The sequence below is a fragment of the Nyctereutes procyonoides genome, unplaced genomic scaffold (genome assembly GCF_905146905.1).
Source record: "Nyctereutes procyonoides isolate TBG_1078 unplaced genomic scaffold, NYPRO_anot_genome, whole genome shotgun sequence".
NCBI classification, from domain to species: domain Eukaryota; kingdom Metazoa; phylum Chordata; class Mammalia; order Carnivora; family Canidae; genus Nyctereutes; species Nyctereutes procyonoides.
The window spans coordinates 21,856,479-21,877,624 of record NW_026575136.1 but is presented as its reverse complement, the minus strand read 5'-3'; the positions used below and the strand labels follow the sequence as shown (position 1 = coordinate 21,877,624).

The window sequence follows — 21,146 nt, the reverse complement described above, 5'->3', positions numbered from 1 at the left end:
CAGAGAGAGGCAGAGACACAGGCAGAGGGAGCAGCAGGCTCCCTGCAAGGAGCCCCACTCGGGACTCGATCGCAGGACCCCGGCATCACGCCCTGAGCTCCAAGCAGATCGCTGAGCCACCCAGGCGTCCCTGGAAGGAAATTTTTCATCTCGTTTCCAAAAAGGCGCCAGGGCACCGACAGCTGGGGCGGAACCGGACGCTTTCAGCAGGGAGCGCAGAGCAGCGCGCAGCCCCTGCCGGCGTAGGCGGCCGGGGAGCCCGGGGGGCGGGGGGGGGGGGCGGGGGGGGCGGGGCGCCGGACCCGGAAGTTGCCTCTGCCCGGCGCAAAGATGGCGGCACCGGCGACGCCTGCCCGCCTGTCGCGTCCTCTTGTGACCAATGGCGCGGCGGCGCTCGGGCGACTCACTGGGGCGACCGATGCATGACGTTCTGATGCAACGTCCTAGTCGAGGAAGCCGCTGGTGCACGTTGCGGTGACAAGGCGGCAGAGTGTCGCGGACGATGTCCTTGGAGGCGACCGGGCCTACCGCGGGGATGGTACTCGGTGAGCGAGGCTCGGGGACCCCGGGCTGTGGGGGCGCGACGCGGGGCGGGAGCCGAGCTGCGGCCGGCCGCCTGGCCCCCGGGGAGGGGGGGTCCCGCGCTGGTTATGGGGAAACATTGGCGGGGGGAGGGGCAGGGGAGGGGGGGAAGAGAGGCGAGGGGCCCCTCGCTGGTTACGGGGAAACATTGGCGGGGGGAGGGGGGAGGGGAGGGGGGCCCCTCGCTGTGCGCCGCCGCCGGGTCCCCGTCCCCCGCCCGGGCTGCCGGCCGCGCCCGCCGCGACGTGACGTCAGAGTGTCCCCCAGACACGTCACCTCTTCCGAGCGGCCGTCCGCGGAGGACCCGCTCCCACACATGCTCGTGTCCACGGAGGCTTCCGGGGAGGCCGCCTGCTGCGGCGGGAAAGGGAGAAGGGGCCCCAGATTGATGTCACTGTTCACACTAGGCGCGAGGCCTTCTGCGGTTTGCCAGGCCCAGAGCTTCGTTTCCCTTATTTTTCTTAATTTTTATTTTTTAAAGATTTTATTTATTTATTCATGAGATGCACAGAGAGAGAGAGAGAGGCAGAGACACAGGCAGAGGGAGAAGCAGGCTCCATGCAGGGAGCCCGACGTGGGACTCCATCCTGGGTCTCCGGGGTCACGCCCTGGGCTGAAGGCAGGTGCTCAACCGCTGAGCCACCCGGGCTGCCCTTCCTTCTGATCTTTAAAGGAAATGAAGGGAACCCCTTGACCTACCTTCAATGGTTGGTGAATGTCTGCAGAATGTTTGCAGGTGGCTCAGCAGTTGAGCGCCTGCCGTCGGCCCAGGGCTGACCTCGGTCCCGGGATCGAGTTCCGCGTTGGGCTCCTGCGTGGAGCCTGCTTCTCCCTCTGCCTGTGTCTCTGCCTCTCTCTCTCTCTCTCTCTCTCTCTCTCTCTCTCTCTCTCTCTCTCTGTGTGTGTGTCTCATGAATAAATAAATAATATCTTTTTTTTAAAAAAAAAAGTAGAGATCAGAAAGAGCTGATGTTTATTTGGCATCAGCGCACTCTCACTGGGATATCTAGTTTGTATGTGTTATTTTATCTCGCCCTCAGTACCACCCTTCAAGACGGGTATAGTTTTTTCCCTCCCCCACTCATTTTGTACAGTAACTTAGACAGGTTAAGTGAATTCCCTAGGGTCAGCCTGGCTTTTAAGGTACAACGACATCCAAGATTGCAGTCTGGTCTGGCCAACTTCAGAGCCTTTATCAAGCAGATAGATATACAAGCAGTATCACAAATTAAAATCAAGGTTATCTTGAAAAGCTGAGTTTGTAACTACAGTATTTTTATGTGATACATGTCGCTCGATAGATGCCACTAAAATAGAGGTTGGGAAAGTAATTATGATATGATTTCTTTTGTACTGTGGTCATTTTTACTAATCAGATGTGTGTTCTATTCACAAAGATAAAGAGTTGGGGATCCCTGGGTGGCTCAGTGGTTTAGCACCTGCCTTTGGCCCAGGGCGCGATCCTGGAGACCTGGGATCGAGTCCCATGTCGGGCTCCCCACAGGGAGCCTGCTTCTCCCTCTGCCTGTGTCTCTGCCTCTCTCTCCGTGTCTCTCATGAATAAATAAATAAAACCTTTAAAAGAAAAATAAAAGATAAAGAGTGAATGAAGTAGTTGCAGTGTGAAGTGACTAATAATTACTGTCCAAACGAGTAACTTATTCTCCTTTTGTAAAACAGCAGAGCTGTATGTCTCGGATCGAGAGGGAAATGATGCTACAGGTGATGGAACCAAGGAGAAGCCTTTTAAAACAGGCCTAAAGGTAGTGTCTCATTAGGAGAATGATTACATGTGTTAGTGACTCGTGTCTATTATTATTTGGCTTGTCAGTAACTTTATTTCAAGGACTAGATTTTGAAGAGTATTTTCAGGAAAGCAAAAATGAGGAACGTATATAGCTATGTAGCTTTAAGAGTATTGGATGAACAAGTCTAAACTTAAATTCGAGCACTTTTAAAAGGTGTCATATTTCCTTTCTTACTATGCTGAGAGTCGATAGGCTAAACTCACTTGAGAATTTTAGATCCTGAGAAACAATAGTATATTAGTAAATTAGCATTCTGTGTTTAAGCTCCGGGCTCACAAGTTACAAGTGTCTGCTCTGGGAAATGGGTCCATTCTTACTGCACTGATCCAAATTAGGTCATTGAGTCTCAAGGCTCAGGTCAAGGCTCAGGATCACATCTGGATTCCAGTGCTAAATTCACTAAGAGGCCCCTTAGGAGTCCGTTTAGAAGAAATTTGGTCATGAACTTAGTGGGACTAGGGGAAGCTGGGTCTTCCCTTTTAATTTTTAGAAGGAAATCTTCCTCTCATTTCCAGTTGAGAACTGATAGCAGTGGTAGGTGAATGTTTGCAGAATGTCACTATTAGTAAAGGTGTGCCATTCTGACTTAGGGAATTACAGTTTGGCTTGAAACTTTAAATTTCAGTGATAAAAAAGGAGAGATCAATAGAGTGTGTCAGGAGCAAATTCCTAATGATTTATAAACATCTGTCCAAAGCCTAATTATTAAAAAGAAGAACTCTCTTAGATGTGTTTAAAAGATCCAGGTTCCCTCCTCTGCAGTGATCATTGAATTGGCATTAGTGTTAAAACAAGTGAAAGGTATTTTCCAGGTCCAGAAACTAGACCTTTAGTTTCTGTAAGCTTCAGATCCTACAACTGTTAGGGTTCTCGGCTGACTTAATCAAGTAATGCAAACTGTGTGGTATATGTGGCACAGCAGTACCTGCCATGTTCTCTGATTTAGGAAGAGAGGTATTCTAGATACAGGAATTTTTCAAATTAAATGATGCTTAGCCTTTTATGTTCTTAACCATTATTTTTGTTTCTGAAAGAGTTTCAGAAACAACTTCCCTGATTTCATAGTGAAGATTAACCATTTAGATGAGATCTGTAATTGGCTTCTACTGTTCCCACAGTCATTTAACATCTATTGCTTCTAGTGCTTGTCTTGGGAAACTGTATACAGTTGGCCCTTGAACAACACAGGATTAGAGGCGCTGACCCCTGCAAAGTCAAAAATCTGTGTATGGCTTCTGACTTCCTAATAACATACCAGTAACATAAGCAGTCAACACATATTCTGAATGTTGTATGTATTCTATGCTATATTTTTACAAAAAAGTTAATTAGAAAACAGCGAATGTTAAAAATTATAAGAAAGAGAAAATAACCTTTATAGCACTGTAATATATCCATGGGGAAAAAAAATCTGTGTATAAGTGGACCCACGCAGTTTAAACCCATGTTCAGGGATCAACTGTATTGTGTAGCTGCACTTGCTAGAATTGTTTGTGAAAAGACCTGAGGGCTTTTACTTTAAGCAAAATATTCTTAGTATGTCCAACCAGTCATTTTTTCAACATCCACTTTTGGCTCTTGGGGTCAGTATGTTTTTCTTCTTGCCTTTTGATTATGTTCTAGGTGGTTAAAGTTCCCTCATAATTGGGATGTTCTTTTGATTTCAAATACTGTACAATGTTAAATTTTCTGTTTCTCTCTTCCTACCCAAGGCTTTGATGACAGTGGGAAAAGAACCATTTCCCACCATTTATATAGATTCCCAGAAAGAAAATGAGGTAGGATGAGTCAAAACTCTACAGAATTATATTTTGTAAATAAATTTTCATCAGAACATAGTTTCTTGAAAAAAATTAAACACCTGTTTTTTCTCTAGAGGTGGGATGTTATTTCTAAATCACAGATGAAGAACATAAAAAAAATGTGGCATAGGGAACAAATGAAGAGTGAATCCCGGGAAAAGAAAGAGGTGAGCAATAACTTTGCCATTGTGGAATGTTTTTTAAGATAGAATACTAGAAACCACGTTAACACATTGCTTTATTGTTAAAATTAGGCAGAAGATAATTTGCGAAGAGAAAAGAACCTGGAAGAAGCAAAGAAGATTACCATTAAAAATGATCCAAGTCTCCCAGAGCCAAAATGTGTGAGTGTGATACTACATACTGCGCCAGATATCGCAGACGTGCCCCGTTGGACTGTCAGTTCTGTATTTGAGGGCCGTGCCGTGTGGCTTGCTCCTTTGCACTGTTCTCCCTGCCTTTTCTTTTAGAAGGGATAGAGACAAATAACATTTTAGAGTTATGAGGCTGGTTCTTTTAAGATTTTATTTATTTATTCATGAGAGACCAGAGAGAGTGGCAGAGAAATAGGCAGAGGGAGCAGCAGGCTCCATGCAGGAAGCCTGATGTGGGACTCGATCCCAGGACTCCAGGACCAGGCCCTGGGCTGAAGGCGGGCGCTCAACTGCTGAGCCACCCGGGCGTCCCATGAGGCTAGTTCCGTCAGGGGTTTATTTTATTAAAAAGTTTAATAATGAGGTGTTGAGTGATTCCTGTCCTGCCTAAAAGTTAAGTGTCCTCCCTCTTTACCTGTCCATTTACTTACCGTAAAATGAAGAGGTCAAAATCCATGATTTTCATGATTTTTTAAAAATAGATAAAGTATTTTGTGGCTCTGTGAATTGGATTCCACTGTATTTTTTCTAGAACAGATGCTGGGCTGTGAGTGGACATGCTTAGTTGTTTTGTTTTGTTTAAGATTTTATTTATTTGAGAGAGAAAGAGAACACGAGCTGGGGAGGAGGGGCAGAAGGAGAGGGAGAAACAGACTCCTCGCTGAGCAGGGAGCCCACTGCAGGTCTCGATCCCAGGACCCTAGGATCATGATCTGAGCCAAAGGCAGACACCTAACCTACTGAGCCACCCAGGTGCCCCATGCTTAGATTTCAAATAGTTCTTACTACTGATATATTGTCATCTTTTTCCTGTGTCCTTAGTGATGAAGTTGTCTTGGCTGCCTTCACCCTCCCCGTCCTGTACTCCTCTCCCATGTCCTTACTCCTCCAATCCAATAGCTAGCCTTGGTTAGCTTCTACCATATGGTGTCGGGAGGGACTGTGAGGGCCGAAGGGCTCTGAGCAGAATCGTGTTTTTGCTATTATGAATTTGTTTATTCATTGATTTTTATATAGCAGTATCTGAAATTCCAGATGGTTCTCAGTATTAGTTTTGCACTAAGAGAAAGAAGACTTGTTTGGTTTTTTTAACCCCTCCAATATGGTAAACCTTTGTAGAAGACTGCAGTTTTGCATCATTTGTAAATTTTTTTTTCATTTGTAAATTTTTAACACTTAACTGCCATCCATCTAGTATTAGTGGAGAAGTTGGTATGTGATAAATTACGTGATTGGTCACATGTTTTCATTTCAATGATTTCAATTTCACAGGTGAAGATTCATGCACTAGAAGAATACAGAGGCCAAAGAGTAAAGGTGTTTGGCTGGGTCCACAGGCTGCGTAGGCAAGGTAAATGGTATAGCTTTTCTTTTCTCTCTCTCATTTTAAACATTCCTGGGCTAGATGAAGGACATAAAAACATTTACTTGGCTGGGGAATATTTTGGTTTGGGATGCTAGTTTTTAAAAGAAGATAGTGGATTATATCCTAAATTTGTTCTTACATGACTATTACAGGTTTAAAAATTATTTAAATATTTAACTGTAAACAACCACAGAAATCAGAAGTATCCAGTAAATATTTGTCTAGTTGAATTTAATTATTTAATGAAAAGCAGGGGATGTATTACAGGAAGTTCAGAGTCAAATCTGATTTATTTATGGCAGTGGTGTTGGCTTTTATAATTAGTGTGTTTGTATTCTGCTTCTCTCAGTCCTGACTTTTTGCTTTCTCTTACTATTTTTATTACCTGTATTTTATTTTTTATTTTCTTATTTTTTTATTTTTTAAATTTTTTATTACCTGTATTTTATTGTAAGTAGTTATCACATCCTTCATAAAAAGAGATGGGGCATAAATAAAAAGTGATTCTCTGCAGCAATATTTATGCGTCTCCCACTGAGCTCACAGTACTATGCTAGGCATTGCAGAGGATTCAGTGGTGGATGAGATGTAATCCCCCGTCTCATGTTAATAATGGTTTTGCTTCCCCATTATCATATGGACCATGAAGCTCACACAGGATTTGGAAGTATCTACAGATACTGAGTAGTAATGTTTCTGATGGTCACTCGAGAGGAAGGGGTCACTCAGGGAGGTTTGAACTCTTAACATCTAACTGTGGAGTTACCTGTTACAAGATTAAATTATGAGAAAGTACTGTAAGTGCCTTGAGAACAGTCAGGCTAAATTTTTCTTTCTCATTTTTAGGAAAGAATTTAATGTTTCTGGTGTTGCGGGATGGTACAGGCTATCTTCAGTGTGTCTTGTCAGATGATTTGGTAAATATTTTTTCTTACCTGTAGCTGAAAGTCCCCCCCCCCCCCCAGTAAGTTCCTTTATTGTTAGTTTTGGGAACTTTAGGATCTGTATATATACTTTAAACTGTTACTATAGAAAATTTCCAACACGTAAAAAATGGAATGGTGCAAGTTGACCCTTGAGCAACATGGGCTTGAGCTACATGGGTCTGCTTGTGTGGGGATTGTTTTTACAGTACTGTAAGTGAATTCTGTCTTTGTTGTGGCTTTCTTAATAACATTTGCTTTTCTCTAGCTTACTTTAAGAATATAGTATAATACACATAATGTATGAAATATATGTTAACTAGGCTATTAAGTTGTGGGAGACTCAAGTTATACATGGATTTTAGATGGTCATCCCTAATCCCCAAATTATTCAATATAAAGAAACCTTGTGTGCTCATCACGCAGGTTCGGTGAGGTCTTAGTCAGTTTTAGCTGCTATAATAAAGTACCATAGACTGGGTGGCTTGTAAACAACAGAACGTTTATCTTTCATGGTTCTCCAGGCCAGAAGTCGAGCGCAGGGTGTCCGCATGGTCATGTTCTGGTGAGGGTCCTCTTCCAGGCTGCACACTGCCAGCTTCCTAGAGCATATTCCCGTGGCAGAGGGCAGAGAGGGGGAACAACCCCTCGTACCTCTTATTTAAAGGCACTAATCCCACCACCTCATCTCATCCTAATCACCTCTCCAGGGGCCCACTTCCTCATATGGGCACAGTGGGGCATAGGATTTCAACAGAAGGATTTTGAAGGGATAAAAACATCAAGTCCCTAACAAGTAACAGCTGATGTACTGGCCAATTCTGTTTTACTGCTCACTGCTTTGACCCTCTAGACATCATATCATCTCGTATAAATATACTTACATATGCATCTCCAAGAAAAAATAGCTTTAATATAACCATGCTAATGTGAATCACACCCTCCGCAGATGAAGACAACTCCTCCAAGTATCCAGTCAGATTCTCCCGCTTTATTCATCATGTCTTTTTACAGTTGTTTGGTTTGAATGAGAACCCAAACCAGATCTGCATTATGGCATTGAGCTGATATGTCTTTTTTCCACTCGCTCCCACCTCCCCCCCATAGCAATTTGTTTGAAAAAACCTAGTTGGTTGTCCTTTGGGACTCCTCCATTCCAGGTTACAAACAAAGAATAGCTACTTCCTGGGGATCCCGGGGTGGCTCAGCGGTTTGGCGCCTGCCTTCAGCCCGGGGCATGATCCTGAGGACCCAGGATCAAGTCCCGCATCGGGCTCCCTGCGTGGAGCCTGCTTCTCCCTCTGCCTGTGTCTCTGCCTCTCTCTCTCTCTCTCTCTCTCTCGCTCTGCCTCTCATGAATGGATGAATAAAATCTTAAAAAAAAAAAAAAGAATAGCTACTTCCGTGGTTGCATGCTGAGGGGTCATCTAACACGTTCCTCTATCCTCTGTATTTCTTATAAGCTTATCAAATTCAGGTTTGGGGTTTTTTTTGTTTGTTTGTTTTTTATTTTTTTTTATTTTTTTTTTTAATTTTTTATTTTATTTATGATAGTCACACAGAGAGAGAGAGAGGCAGAGACACAGGCAGAGGGAGAAGCAGGCTCCATGCACCGGGAGCCCGACGTGGGATTCAATCCCGGGTCTCCAGGATCGCGCCCTGGGCCAAAGGCAGGCGCCAAACCGCTGCGCCACCCAGGGATCCCTGTTTGTTTTTTAATTTAGTTTGGTTTGGTTTGATTTTTTTGGCACAGCTACTTCCTGGGCAAAGCTATGTACTTCTCATTGCCTCACATCAAGGCCACATAATGTTCTCTTGTCTTTTTTTTTTTTTAATAAATTAATTTTTATTGGTGTTCAATTTACCAACATACAGAATAACACCCAGTGCTCATCCCGTCAAGTGTCCCCCTCAGTGCCCGTCACCCATTCACCCCCACCCCCCGCCCTCCTCCCCCTCCACCACCCCTAGTTCGTTTCCCAGAGTTAGGAGTCTTTATGTTCTGTCTCCCTTTCTGATATTTCCCACACATTTCTTCTCCCTTCCCCTATATTCCCTTTCACTATTATTTATGTTCCCCAAATGAATGAGACCATACAATGTTTGTTCTTCTCCAATTGACTTACTTCACTCAGCATAATACCCTCCAGTTCCATCCACGTTGAAGCAAATGGTGGGTATTTGTCGTTTCTAATGGCTGAGTAGTATTCCATTGTATACATAAACCACATCTTCTTTATCCATTCATCTTTCGATGGACACCAAGGCTCCTTCCACAGTTTGGCTATTATGGACATGGCTGCTAGAAACTCTTGTCTTTTTCTTATGATTTTTTGATAGTCGGTTAAAGTGCCGATAAGTGGTCCCTCCATTATAAAGTTACTCATGACTTTAATCCTAATGATTTTAGCAAGTGTTGAGGATCATAGTCTAGGTGGATGGTTTATTATTTTAACTGTCTGAATTTTTTTTTAACCGTCTGAATTTTATTTTATTTTTTAAATATTTTATTTATTTATTCATGAGAGACATAGAGAGAAGCAGAGACACAGGCAGAGGGAGAAGCAGGCTCCATGCAGGGAGCCCGACGTGGGACTCTATCCCAGGTCTCCAGGATCAGGCCCCTGGGATGAAGGTGGCGCTAAACCACTGAACCACTCAGGCTACCCTAACCGTCTGAATTTTATTTTATTTTTATTTTTTTAAAGATTTTTATTCATTTATTCACGAGAGACACAGACAGACAGACAGACGGAGAAGTAGGCTCCATGCAGGGAGCCCGACATGGGACTTGATCCCAGGTCTCCAGGATCAGGCCCTGGGTTGAAGGTGGTGCTAAACCGCTGAGCCACCCAGGCTGCCCAGCTGTCTAAATTTTAAAATAAAATGAGCTGCTCAGATATTTTTAAGAGATGTGGGCTACTGTAATTTTTGCATATGTATTTACGTAAAATATCTGTTTACATACATATTTTTCTGTTGATGAATCCTTCTTCCACAAAAATAGCTATTCTTTATTAATACTAAAAAATTGATGGCTATCTTGTTTTACTAGTTTTATACCAGGGAACTTACATGTAAGTAATCCACTTAGCTTTTTGTACAGCAGAACATACATTTTTAATGTAAATGTAAGTAAATCTGAACTTTAATCTTTTTATAGTGTCAGTGTTACAATGGAGTCGTCTTAGCCACTGAGAGCAGTGTTGCAGTGTATGGGACTCTAAATTTGACCCCAAAGGGCAAGCAGGTAAGTAGGTTGAATTTCTTACTGGGTAAATGTTTCTTTGTTCTCCAGGGTTTTTATTTAAACTTCTGGTATTTGGCAAATTAATACACAGATATGATATAATTGCTAAATTTAGTATGCCTTTTCCAGTGGAAAAAATGTACACTGTACAACTCATATGATACGACAAATTCAGAGATTTCCAACCTTATGGAATTCCTCAAGTAATCTTCATGGACCATAGTATAGCCACTTTGCTGTGAATGCATGAATCATTTTTCAGCCAGTAAATTGAAGTAAAACAATCTATCCAAAAAATTTCAGGAGAGAAGTGTAATCTAAATCTGAAATTTTCTGAATAGAATTTGAAAGTCTCTTTTAGAAAAAGGTAAATATAATTCTGATATTCAGAGAGCTGTTTCTTTTCTAGCCAACAGTTACTTGTTGGTAATTACTGTTCAAATAATTACTGTGGTTATATTTGTTGGCTGGGAAAGAAAAACAAATGTGACATATTAACCACCAGAGGGAGCCCTTAGAGTCTTCCTAATGGACTAGAAATACCAACATTGGAGGGTATCCCAGAATTCATGGAAAGGAACCTACATTAAGTGTGAATATCTGATTCAAGTTCACGGAAGTAATGTGATTTGCAAAATTTAGTTGTCACGATTTGTTACTTGCTATCCAGGGTTTGGCACCAAGATAATTGTATATTCTGTGCTGTGTAGCCTCTAAAATGAATTGCTTTAATGGAATTACTGGGAGAATTTGAATTTCTCTCATATATCTGTTCCAAAGAGAAACAACTTTCAGTAAAACCTTGCATTTAAGGATTTTCAGTGTCAATAAAATGTCATTTTAAATTATCAGGCAAAGACTAGGAAGATACATGGAATGATAACCGCGGTTAGTAGTTACTCCAAATTGTGAGATTATCATTTATTTTCTAGTCTGTGCTTTTCTTTGGTTTAAAAATTTGTGTGCATTTACTCTGAAAGGAAGATTAAATACCAAATCGGATTTTTGGGGCTTAGTGTTTCGAAGGGTAGGCTAATAATGGTGAAGTCTAAAAATAACTTCCCAACAAGTTTGACATAAATTAGAATCCCCAGTAATGTTAGTTTTTTTGTCTCCTCCTTTCTCCCTGCTGCCTTCTCCCCCCTTGTAAAATGTAGGCCCCCGGGGGCCATGAGCTGAGCTGTGACTTCTGGGAACTGATTGGGCTCGCCCCTGCTGGAGGAGCTGATAACTTGATTAACGAGGAGTCCGACGTGGATGTCCAGCTCAACAACCGACACATGATGATCCGGGGAGAAAACATGTCCAAGATCCTGAAAGCACGTTCTGTGGTCACCCGGTGCTTTAGAGATCACTTCTTTGATAGGGGGTACTATGAAGTAAGTGTGTATCTGTCATCATCTGCAAACAGTTGATACCTTCTGGCATTTTTAAACTGGAATAGTGGCCCTCACAATTGGCCTTTGTTTACTCCTCCTCTGCATTTGAACAGGTTACTCCTCCAACGTTAGTGCAAACACAAGTAGAAGGAGGTGCTACACTCTTCAAGCTTGACTATTTTGGGGAAGAGGCATTTTTGACTCAGTCCTCGCAGCTGTACCTGGAGACCTGCATTCCAGCTCTGGGAGATGTGTTTTGTATCGCACAGTCATACAGGGCAGAACAATCTAGAACACGAAGGCACCTGGCTGAGTATGGAATTGTCTTCTTATTTTTATTAAAAAAAAATATTTTTTAAGAAAATATGCTTAGAGAAGCAATCTTTATGTAGACAGATGATGACTACATTAAAAAAAAAAAAACAACTTGGTATACTAAGAAGGCATGTAGAGGGCAGTTGAACAAATTAATGGAGGCCGTGTATGAAGTCTTGCTTCCTAGGGAGTAATGGTCTCTTCTTTCACTTGCCTTGATCCTTCATGTGTTAAGGAATAAACAAGAAATCACTATTCAAGAGGGAAAGGTAGGGGCTGTAAAACTAATTTGCTGACTTGGGAGTTGGTTGGCGGCGCTGCAATTTTACATTTCTGGGCAGTTTCACAATGTTAAAATCCTTGCTTGAGAGAAACTTGGTGGAAAAGAAGAGTGCCTCCCAGCTAGTGTCCTGTTCTTCAGATACACTCATGTGGAAGCAGAGTGTCCTTTCCTGACCTTTGAGGAGCTTCTGAACCGATTGGAGGACTTGGTTTGTGATGTGGTGGATAGAGTCTTGAAATCACCTGCAGGAAGCATAGTGCGTGACCTCAACCCGGTAGGTGTACTGTTTTATGGAAATGCAAAATCATGATTTTTTTGGAAGGAAATGATGTCCTCACCCTCAATTTTTGTAGATTTAATAGCTTGACAAGTTTTGAAATAAGGAACTAATATATATATGTGCATATATATGTATGTATGTGTGTACATACACATTTTTATTTTTTAAATAAAATTGATATATAGTAGTATGTTTCAGGTATACAGCATAATGATTTGATGATTGTATATATTATGAGATGATTATCATAATAAGTCTAGTTAACATCCATTACTAGGGACGCCTGGGTGGCTCAGCAGTTGACCATCTGCCTTTGGCTCAGGGCGTGATCCTGGGGTCCTGGGATTGAGTCCCACATCGGGCTCCTGCAGGGAGCCTGCTTCTCCCTCTGCCTGTGTCTCTGCCTCTCTCTGTCTCTTATGAATAAATAAATAAAATCTTTAAAAAAAAAAAAATCCGTGCTTGCTTCAGCAGCACATATACTAAAAAAAAAAAAAAAAAAAAAATCCATTGCCCGACATTGATATATTTATTCTTTCTTAAATAACCTCCTAAGATCTACCATCTTAGCAGCTTTCAAATTCTTAAATAGAGTATTGTTAGCTGTAGTCACCTTGCTGCACATTATATTCCTTACGACTGACTGATTTTATAACTGGAAGTTTGTATCTTTTGACCACCTTCACTCATTTTTAAGAGTAAAAATTTGACACCAGTCATTGCCAATAGTTTTATATTTTAATTTACATAGGAAGAGGTCATGTATACTTTCCATTTTTAGGAATGTCCTGTTTGTGTTCTAGACTGAAATAACATTTTATTTATTTTTTTTTGAAATAACATTTTATAGTAATGACGAATAGTTTTCCTTAAAATGGAAATTTTAGTGTTACAGTTTCTTTATATACATTTTTTTCTTTCTATTGTAGAACTTCAAGCCTCCCAAACGACCTTTTAAGCGGATGAACTATTCAGATGCTATTGTGTGGCTGAAAGAACACAATATAAAGAAAGAAGATGGAACCTTCTATGAATTTGGAGAGGTATGCATTGCTTGTTGTTTCCAGGGTAGCATTGCGCTTATTAAGTGGGTTGCTACTTTGGTTAATGAACTAGTAATGTGGGAGGAAGCTGCTTATTGTCAAATAAATGGTTACATCAGAACCTCCTCCTTGGGGTTGTCTGAGGATTCACTGAGTCAATAGATGTAGTCAGCCTCAGAACAGTACGTTTCTGTAGTGTTCGGTAAATATTAGCTCTGTGTTAGCCTTCACAGCTCGTCTTTTACCTCTTTCTTCTTCCACGATCAATCCATGCTCTTGACTTACTCTAGTGGCAATTCTCTAGGCTGGCAGGATGCTTCAGAAAGCTGTACATTTGAAAATTCTATGCAGAATGTTGATGTGTATATATTCATTTTATTGGTCTGCAGAAAATACCTGGTTCTTTCAAAAAGGATGCTTCCCCCCAAAGGAGTGTATTAAAACTCCTTCACATGGAGAAGAGTCAAAGAATAAAATAGCTATTGGTTAAAATGCAAAACTTAGAGAGAAGACCTTGCTGGGGAAGGTGGTCTCGTGTCCCAGATACAGTGAGCAGATATATCTGGAAGTGTGGGTTGTTAGCACTTTCAAGCCCTCTTCTCTGTGCATTAACCATTTCTTACATAGTATTTGCAAATCCATTTTATAGGTAAAATAGGAGCAACTGCTGCTAACTATAGTTTTTATTTCTAGAAGGAATTTACAGAGAGAACAAACAGTATATTAGGCCTATATAAATTATTCTGACCATCTCATAAATTCATTTGGTGGTGTAAAATAACACAATTTTGTATTAAAAATTTAAGAATTGTCATTACCTAAAATTTGGCAAAGTAGTGTGATGGAGCAGAAGGAGCACAATCTTCAGAGTAAGAAGCCCCCCCGGGCAGCTTAGCTCCCACCTGTGTCCTTACTGCTGAATAATGGAAGGCCAGTGACCCCTCCTTCTGCTTCCTTATCTCCACCTTGGAGGTAACGTCGGCTTTGCAAAGTTGTGAGGACCCAAAGCTAAATAAATTCTTAGCAGGGTCCACCATTCAGGAAGCCCTGGATGCAGGTCCACATACACTGTGTGCTGATGTCATTGCATGCACGTGTGAATACCAGAGTAGATAAATGGTCTTCTGACTTTTTGGAATGTGTGGTAAGACTTTTTCTGCCAGTTAGATCTTACTCTAGTAGGTGAAGCAGATAAAAGCTAAGAGACTAGAACTATCCCGTTCATCTCCCATTTCCTTCCTTTGCTTGAGAGAGCACAGTCCTCTGGGGACTGGGGCTTGATGACAGCTGTGCCACATGATTGCTAAGCTCTATTTTGGTTCCTCGATTAAACAAATCAATGAGTCTTGTCAACTTCTCTCAATCAGTTTGTACTGGGACAACATTTTCAGTTTTTAGTTGAATGTATGTGTGGTTTACTGAAGGATGTTTTGAGAGAGAAGCAGAATAACTTGGTTCATCATCATCTAACATTTCTTAGCTAAGTATTCCAGGGGTAGTTACACTTAACAAATTGCACACTGGTTATTTGTCTTATGAATCTGTCTTACTATCATTGAAGCCATATAGATTTACTCTAACAAGAAAGAAGTACAGATAACAGGAGAGTTTAAAGATTGGCGTTATTAATAACATATTCTGTGCATAGATCAGTGATGTTCTGGAGCATTCACTGATTATCTTATGCCTTATGGGACCAAGTGGACCATGCTTGCTTCAGAGCTAGATAAAACTGGCCACTGAAAAAAAATAGCTACGCAGTATCTAGCCCTGGTGCTAATGGCTTGAGTGGTTTTTTGGGGGGGAGGGGGTTTCATTCCTTCAGCAGCACGGCCCTGAGATCTACTGTAGAAGGAAGTAGATCTTTTTGCCCTTGGTTTAATTAATAACTGCTTGTGAGTTTTAAAAATATCTTTATTGTTTTTGGAAGAAATTGTTACTTCCACCCATATGTATGGGTTGTGGATGGGTGTGTATTCTCTGCTTTGTTACATTAATAAGATGAGGGGCTGCTAGGGGTGAGAGCTGCTTCTGTCTTGTTGCCTTCCAGTTGTAAATGTTAATGAAGTCTTGTTTAACCTCAGGACATCCCAGAAGCTCCTGAGAGACTGATGACGGACTCCATTAATGAGCCCATCTTGCTCTGTCGATTTCCTGTAGAGATCAAGTCCTTCTATATGCAGCGATGTCCCGAGGATTCCCGCCTTACAGAATCTGTCAGTTTGTGATTCAAATAGTATCAGTAATTTTGCTTTCAAAGGGGGTGGGGGCTGCCAGTGGAGTAAGATAAAGCTCACAGCAACTATTTCATTATACATCTAGAACAGCAGTATTTAAAGAAGTGGCTTTTGTCTTTTGATTGGACTTACTTTAATACTCTGTTAAATAACAAGATTTGAATATTTGAATATTATATAACCAACCATAGTGCTCCTTTAGCTAAGAGTTTAATTGTGATTTTCCTTGAAACTAGGGCTGTGCCATGCCTGGTAGCCTGGTAGTAACTGCATTTTATTTACTTGTTTTTAAAGGTTGACGTGTTGATGCCCAATGTTGGTGAGATTGTGGGAGGATCAATGCGTATCTGGGATAGTGAGGAAATACTGGCAGGTTATAAAAGGGAAGGAATTGACCCCACTCCCTATTACTGGTACACAGATCAGGTAAAAATTGTTTTGTTTTTTTAACACTCTTTAAAATGTTTTCATTATAATCTGTATAAATTAGAATTTTTAAAAGAGAGAATTCAGTGCGGGACTTTGGAGTTTGAATGAGCTGTATATTCAGTTTCATGGTTATAATGTGGCATGTGACTATTGCTGGTTTTGTCTTTATCTTAATAACATGTTAACTTCATTTGAAAAGTACTTAGCTGCTGGTGTTGCTCAATGCTACTGAGTTTTTAAAAATTTGCTGTTAAGGGATGCCTGGGTGGCTCAGGGATTGAGCATCTGCCTTTGGCTCAGGTCCTGATCCTGGGGTCCTGGGATCAAGTCCCGCATCAGGCTCCCCACAGGGAGTCTGCTTTTCCCTCTGCGTGTGTCTCTGCCCCTCTCTGTGTCACTCATGAATAAATAAGTAAAATCTTTAAAAAAAAATTATTAGATCTTACCAATATCTAGTGCTATTTTGCATTTTCCTCTGATAGAGACATTGACTTCATTCCAGGGTGACACCTATTCCCTGGTTTATTTTTCATATAAAATCATTTCAACATATGTGGTCCATGAAAGCATATCGATTTTTTTTTTCAAGATTTTTATTTATTTATTTGCTAGCACGAGCAGGGGGACAGGTAGAGGGAGAAGCAGGCCCCTGGCTGAGCAGAGAGCCTGCTGAGGGGCCAATCTCAGGACCTGAGAATTACAACCTGAGCTGAAGGCAGACACTCAACCAACTGAGCCACCCAGACACCCCACATAATAGATTTCTTTAAAAAAATATTTTTTTATTTCAGTCAGGACGAGAGCAAGAAAGAGAGAGAAAGAGAATGAGTCGTTGAGGGGGGCTGGTGCAGAGCGAAAAGCAGACTCCCTGCTGGGCAGGGAGCCTGACATGGGGCTGGATCCCAGGACCCTGGGATTATGATGTGAGCCTAAGGCAGACATTTAGCCTACTGAGGCACCCAGGTGCCCCTGAAAACATATAGATTAAGGGTTGAGTTCTTAACCACAATAAACTAACTCATTTCACAGTAGAAAATTTTAAATATTTTAGACAAAATTTTAAACATCTATTCTTCTTTCTCTTTTTTTTTTTTTTAAACAGAGAAAATATGGCACATGTCCTCATGGAGGATATGGCTTGGGCTTGGAACGATTCTTGACCTGGATTCTGAATAGGTATCACATCCGGGACGTATGCTTATACCCAAGATTTGTCCAGCGTTGCAAGCCATAACTGATTCCTCCAGAAGCATTAAGGGAAGAAGATAGTTTATGAAAGGAACAGACTGCCTCTTAAGAAACAAAAAACGAAAGCCAAAATCTTCCCTTTTTTATTCCACTGCTGTATGTATATCCATCTCTTTTTTTCCCACAAAAAGCAGTCAAAATCATGTGACTATCAGATGACATCGGTGTTCTCATTTTAAGAAACACTATCCATCACAAAGCTTGGGGGAAATATGTACTTGCCATGTTACACTACAGTTGTAAGTCCATATCATCCTTTCATCCAATTATGGGATTTAATTTTTGCCTCATATATAATTAAACAGATTTTAATTATGGCTTAAGACATTCCAGTAACTTAATCTTTCCGTCCTGTTAAGTGTAACTGGAATTCTTTATATGATTTTGTTGTATGAGTGAGTTAGAACAAAGATCTTGAGGAAAAATTGATAATGTGTAAACATCTGCTGATATTAGAACACTATAATTCATTGATACTGGAATCAAAGACAGTTTTGCATTGGTTATTAATCTTTTCTAATCTGTAGAGCTGCTTATAGTTCTAAAACATACAAATTGATGTGGAGGAAGCTGTAAAAAATGAGAATTTTGTGTTAAACAATTTGAAATAACAGCAAATTCTTTTTGTTGTTCCTTGCTTTAGTTAAAGAGGCGGAGTGATCTTCTTGCTTTCCTGATAGTGTCTAAGTAATTAAGAATAAATAAGTTCCAAAAGAATTTGCAGCTGGAATCTTAATGACAACTGTATGTGGCCGTTTGAGTCTCCCCACACTGTGACTCTAGATCTAATCTGTGCTACCATATTAACTCCTAGCAGGAATGGCTTCATTTCAGATTTGGTACATTTCTCTCCCCAAATGCATGTCATGTGTTCTCAATAGGCTGTATTCCCAGCAATCAATAAATGGACACACATGAAAACTATTTGCTGGCTTTAATTTTTCTAAAGCTGAACATCTCAGTGTTACGTTGGTTCATGCGTTTTGCAGTTTTTAAATCTTTTCCTTTTTCATGATGTAATATGCAAAGTTAGATATTACTGAATTTAGCAGGTATTACTAAAAACACATGGTAATGGAAAGGAATAATTTTTTTAAAATTAGGTGTGGGTTCTAGTCACATCTTGTAACCTTTTATGTGATTTTTGGACACATTAAATTATATCCTATTTTTCAATTAAGTGAAATGACCAATGGAAATGGGGCATTTATAGCATATTTGGTCTGTATCTTTAAATAAAGTTACTTGTAAGGGGACGTGTGGGTGGCTCAGTGGTTGAGCATCTGCCTTTGGCTCAGGGCGTGATCCCGGGGTCCCAGGATTGAGTCCCACATCGGGCTCCCTGTGGGAAGCCTGCTTCTCCCTCTGCCTGTGTCTCTGCCTCTTTCTCTGTCTCTCACAAATAAATAAAATCTAAAAAACAAAAAACTTGTAATACTGTGAATGAGCTCTAATTGGATTCCTCTAGCCAGTTCGTGTGATCAGAATTTAAGGAAGAGATGAGACTCAATTAGCCAAAATTTTAATTGTGTAAATGAATCAAAAGTTGTAAATATGGAGGGAGAGCTGTGGAATTAGGTGGGGATGAGAGCATCTGGGTGGTGGTGACATGATGCTGGGAATGTCTTTCCCCCTTGACTGTGTAGTTGCTGGTCACAGCCCTGTCCTGTGGCCCTGCGTGTGTCCAGCCACAGATACCCCGGTTCCGAGTTCCTGCTCCTATGGAACTTTCCCCTCACAGCTCTTTCCTTTTTTTTTTTTTTTTTTTAAAGATTTTATTTATTTACTCAGAGACACAGAGAATGAGAGGCCGAAAAAAAAAAAAAAAAAAAAAAAAGAATGAGAGGCCGAGACACAGGCAGAGGGAGAAGCAGGCTTCACCCAGAGAGCCTGACGTGGGACTCGATCCAGGATCAGGCCCTGGGCTGCAGGTGGCGCTAAACCGCTGCACCACCAGGGCTGCCCCACAGCCCTTTCCTGATGTGGCTCTTTAAAGTTGATTCTCACGCCAAAATTCCCTTTACCTTTGCTACTCATATAGCCGATCTGCTGGACGTTTTGGAGACGCACGGGAGGCTAATACTTCAGCAAATTGAATGACTTGGGTATTAACTCCCTCTTCCTAAGGGTCCTGCCACCGCTTCCAGCCACCCAGGCTTTCACCTTGTACTCAGCCCTGCCGCCTCCCCTGCTCCCCCGCCTTCCCCACCTGCTTGTCTCTAGCATTTCCTAATAATTTCTTCTTTAGTGTATAGAGCAGTTCAACTCTATCAAAACCAACCTTCCAACACATTGGAATCACTTGGGGACCTTAAAATACTACCGTCTGGGTCTTTTCCCGGGCCAATTTGAATCCACTTTTCAGGGACGGGCTCATGATGTTTTTTTAGAAGCTCCCCCCAGGAGGCTTTTGCAGAGCTAGGTTGACCATCACTGAGTAGCTCCCTGCTACTTCTAAACTCAACCTTAAGCCTCTCTTATTATCACTGCAGGTCCTCATTTATTTCCCATTAATCTCTGTCGTTGAAACGGGAAACTTTGGGCAAGGTGAAGCCTGTTCAATATCGACCAAGGGCTACAAAACCCCCATGTGTTTCCTTCCATTTAGCTTTCAAGGCATATTGAGAAGTTCTCGAAGTTACAACAGCTGCCACTAATGCAGGAGTGCTTTGTGTCAGGCCATGCCCTATCCTGTGCTTTAATCCTCATGATAACCTGGGATGATCTCTGTTGGCCCTGTTGACCTTGACATAATGGCTGAGAAAGGTCAAGAAGCAGGCCCAAATGGGGCTCCTGAGTAGCTCGGTTGGTTAACTATCTGGCTCTTGATTTTGACTCAGGTCACCATCTCAGAGTCTTGAGATCGAGTCTACATTGGGCTTGGTGTCGGAGAGTCTCCCTCTGCTCCCCCCCACCCTGCCCCTCGCCCCCAAGAAAGGTGCCCAAAGCTGCACAGTTAGTGGTGGAATAAAGTTTTCAACTCTAAATCTTGAACTACTTTAAACTTAGAATCAGTATATTTCATTCAGCCCTTCTAGGGAAAAAAAGGATGTCACAATGTGCAAATACTGTAATTGTATTTGGTCATCGCTGATGAATTAAATGATTTGGTTTCTTTCTTTAAAAAAAAAAATATTCATGAGAGACACACAGAGAGACAGAGGTGGGGGTGGGGTGGGGAGCAGGCTCCCTGCGGGAAACCCCATGCAGGACTCAATCCCAGGACTTCGAGATCAGGACCTGAGCCAAAGGCAGACGCTCAACCACTGAGCCACCCAGGTGCCCTGACCCCTGTTTTTTTCTTGCTATTTTTTGGGAGTTTTCCTCAACTTTTCCCCCCAATCCTTCACTTTTTCATCTCTTAGCAGATAAAGGGGAAATTTTTTTTTTTTAAATTTTTATTTTGGGCTCAGAAAGTTCCGCTCCCTGCATGGTGCCTGCTTCTCCCTCTGCCTGTGTCTCTGCCTCTCTCTCTCTCTACCTGTGTCTCTATAAATAAATAAATAAAATCTTAAAAAAAAAAAAATAAAAGTTTAAAAAAAAAAAAAGAAAGTTCCATCTTTATGATCTCTTATCCAGCTTTTCTTCCTGCATCTTCCCTGATTCCTTCACGTTGTCTTCTACGTGACTGGGTGTGTGTTTCTCCTGTTAGAGGCTTTCCTCAGTTGGCGGGTAGAGTTTAGTTACCTGCCGCCTATGTGAGTGGGAGATGTGCACCTGCTTTGCCCTGCACCTGATGCGTTGGGCCCAGAGCCCTGTGTGGCCTCCCAGCACCCTCGCCTCCAGCCAGCCACTGGTGCACAGGGGGCATCAGAATTGGAGGGCAG

The 21,146-nt window shown here is 41.7% G+C and overlaps 1 protein-coding gene across 2 annotated transcripts; it reads left to right on the top strand.

Annotated features, from left to right (window-relative positions):
• Positions 1-344: 344 nt before the first annotated feature.
• On the top strand, positions 345-18,243 carry LOC129495580 (asparagine--tRNA ligase, cytoplasmic). 2 transcript variants are annotated; one of them, XM_055303227.1, is made up of 15 exons: positions 345-545; positions 2,266-2,345; positions 4,103-4,168; positions 4,267-4,359; positions 4,447-4,536; positions 5,839-5,917; positions 6,779-6,849; positions 10,019-10,105; positions 11,263-11,484; positions 11,598-11,797; positions 12,221-12,356; positions 13,292-13,405; positions 15,490-15,621; positions 15,937-16,068; positions 17,174-18,243. In XM_055303227.1, the coding sequence occupies exons 1-15, from the start codon at positions 503-505 to the stop codon at positions 17,303-17,305; spliced, it is 1,677 nt and encodes a 558-aa protein (XP_055159202.1). In that variant the 5' UTR covers positions 345-502; the 3' UTR covers positions 17,306-18,243. The 2 variants fall into 2 exon arrangements, with proteins under 2 accessions (XP_055159202.1, XP_055159201.1); XM_055303226.1 differs by having other exon boundaries at positions 2,263-2,345.
• Positions 18,244-21,146: the final 2,903 nt, after the last annotated feature.

Bases quoted from the DNA above. Each gene is read 5' to 3' on its own strand.
- LOC129495580 (XM_055303226.1), top strand. From the start codon at position 503: ATGTCCTTGGAGGCGACCGGGCCTACCGCGGGGATGGTACTCG. The intron at 5,918-6,778 runs GTAAATGGTATA...TCTCATTTTTAG, and splicing joins CCACAGGCTGCGTAGGCAAG to GAAAGAATTTAATGTTTCTG. The intron at 16,069-17,173 runs GTAAAAATTGTT...TTTTTTAAACAG, and splicing joins ATTACTGGTACACAGATCAG to AGAAAATATGGCACATGTCC.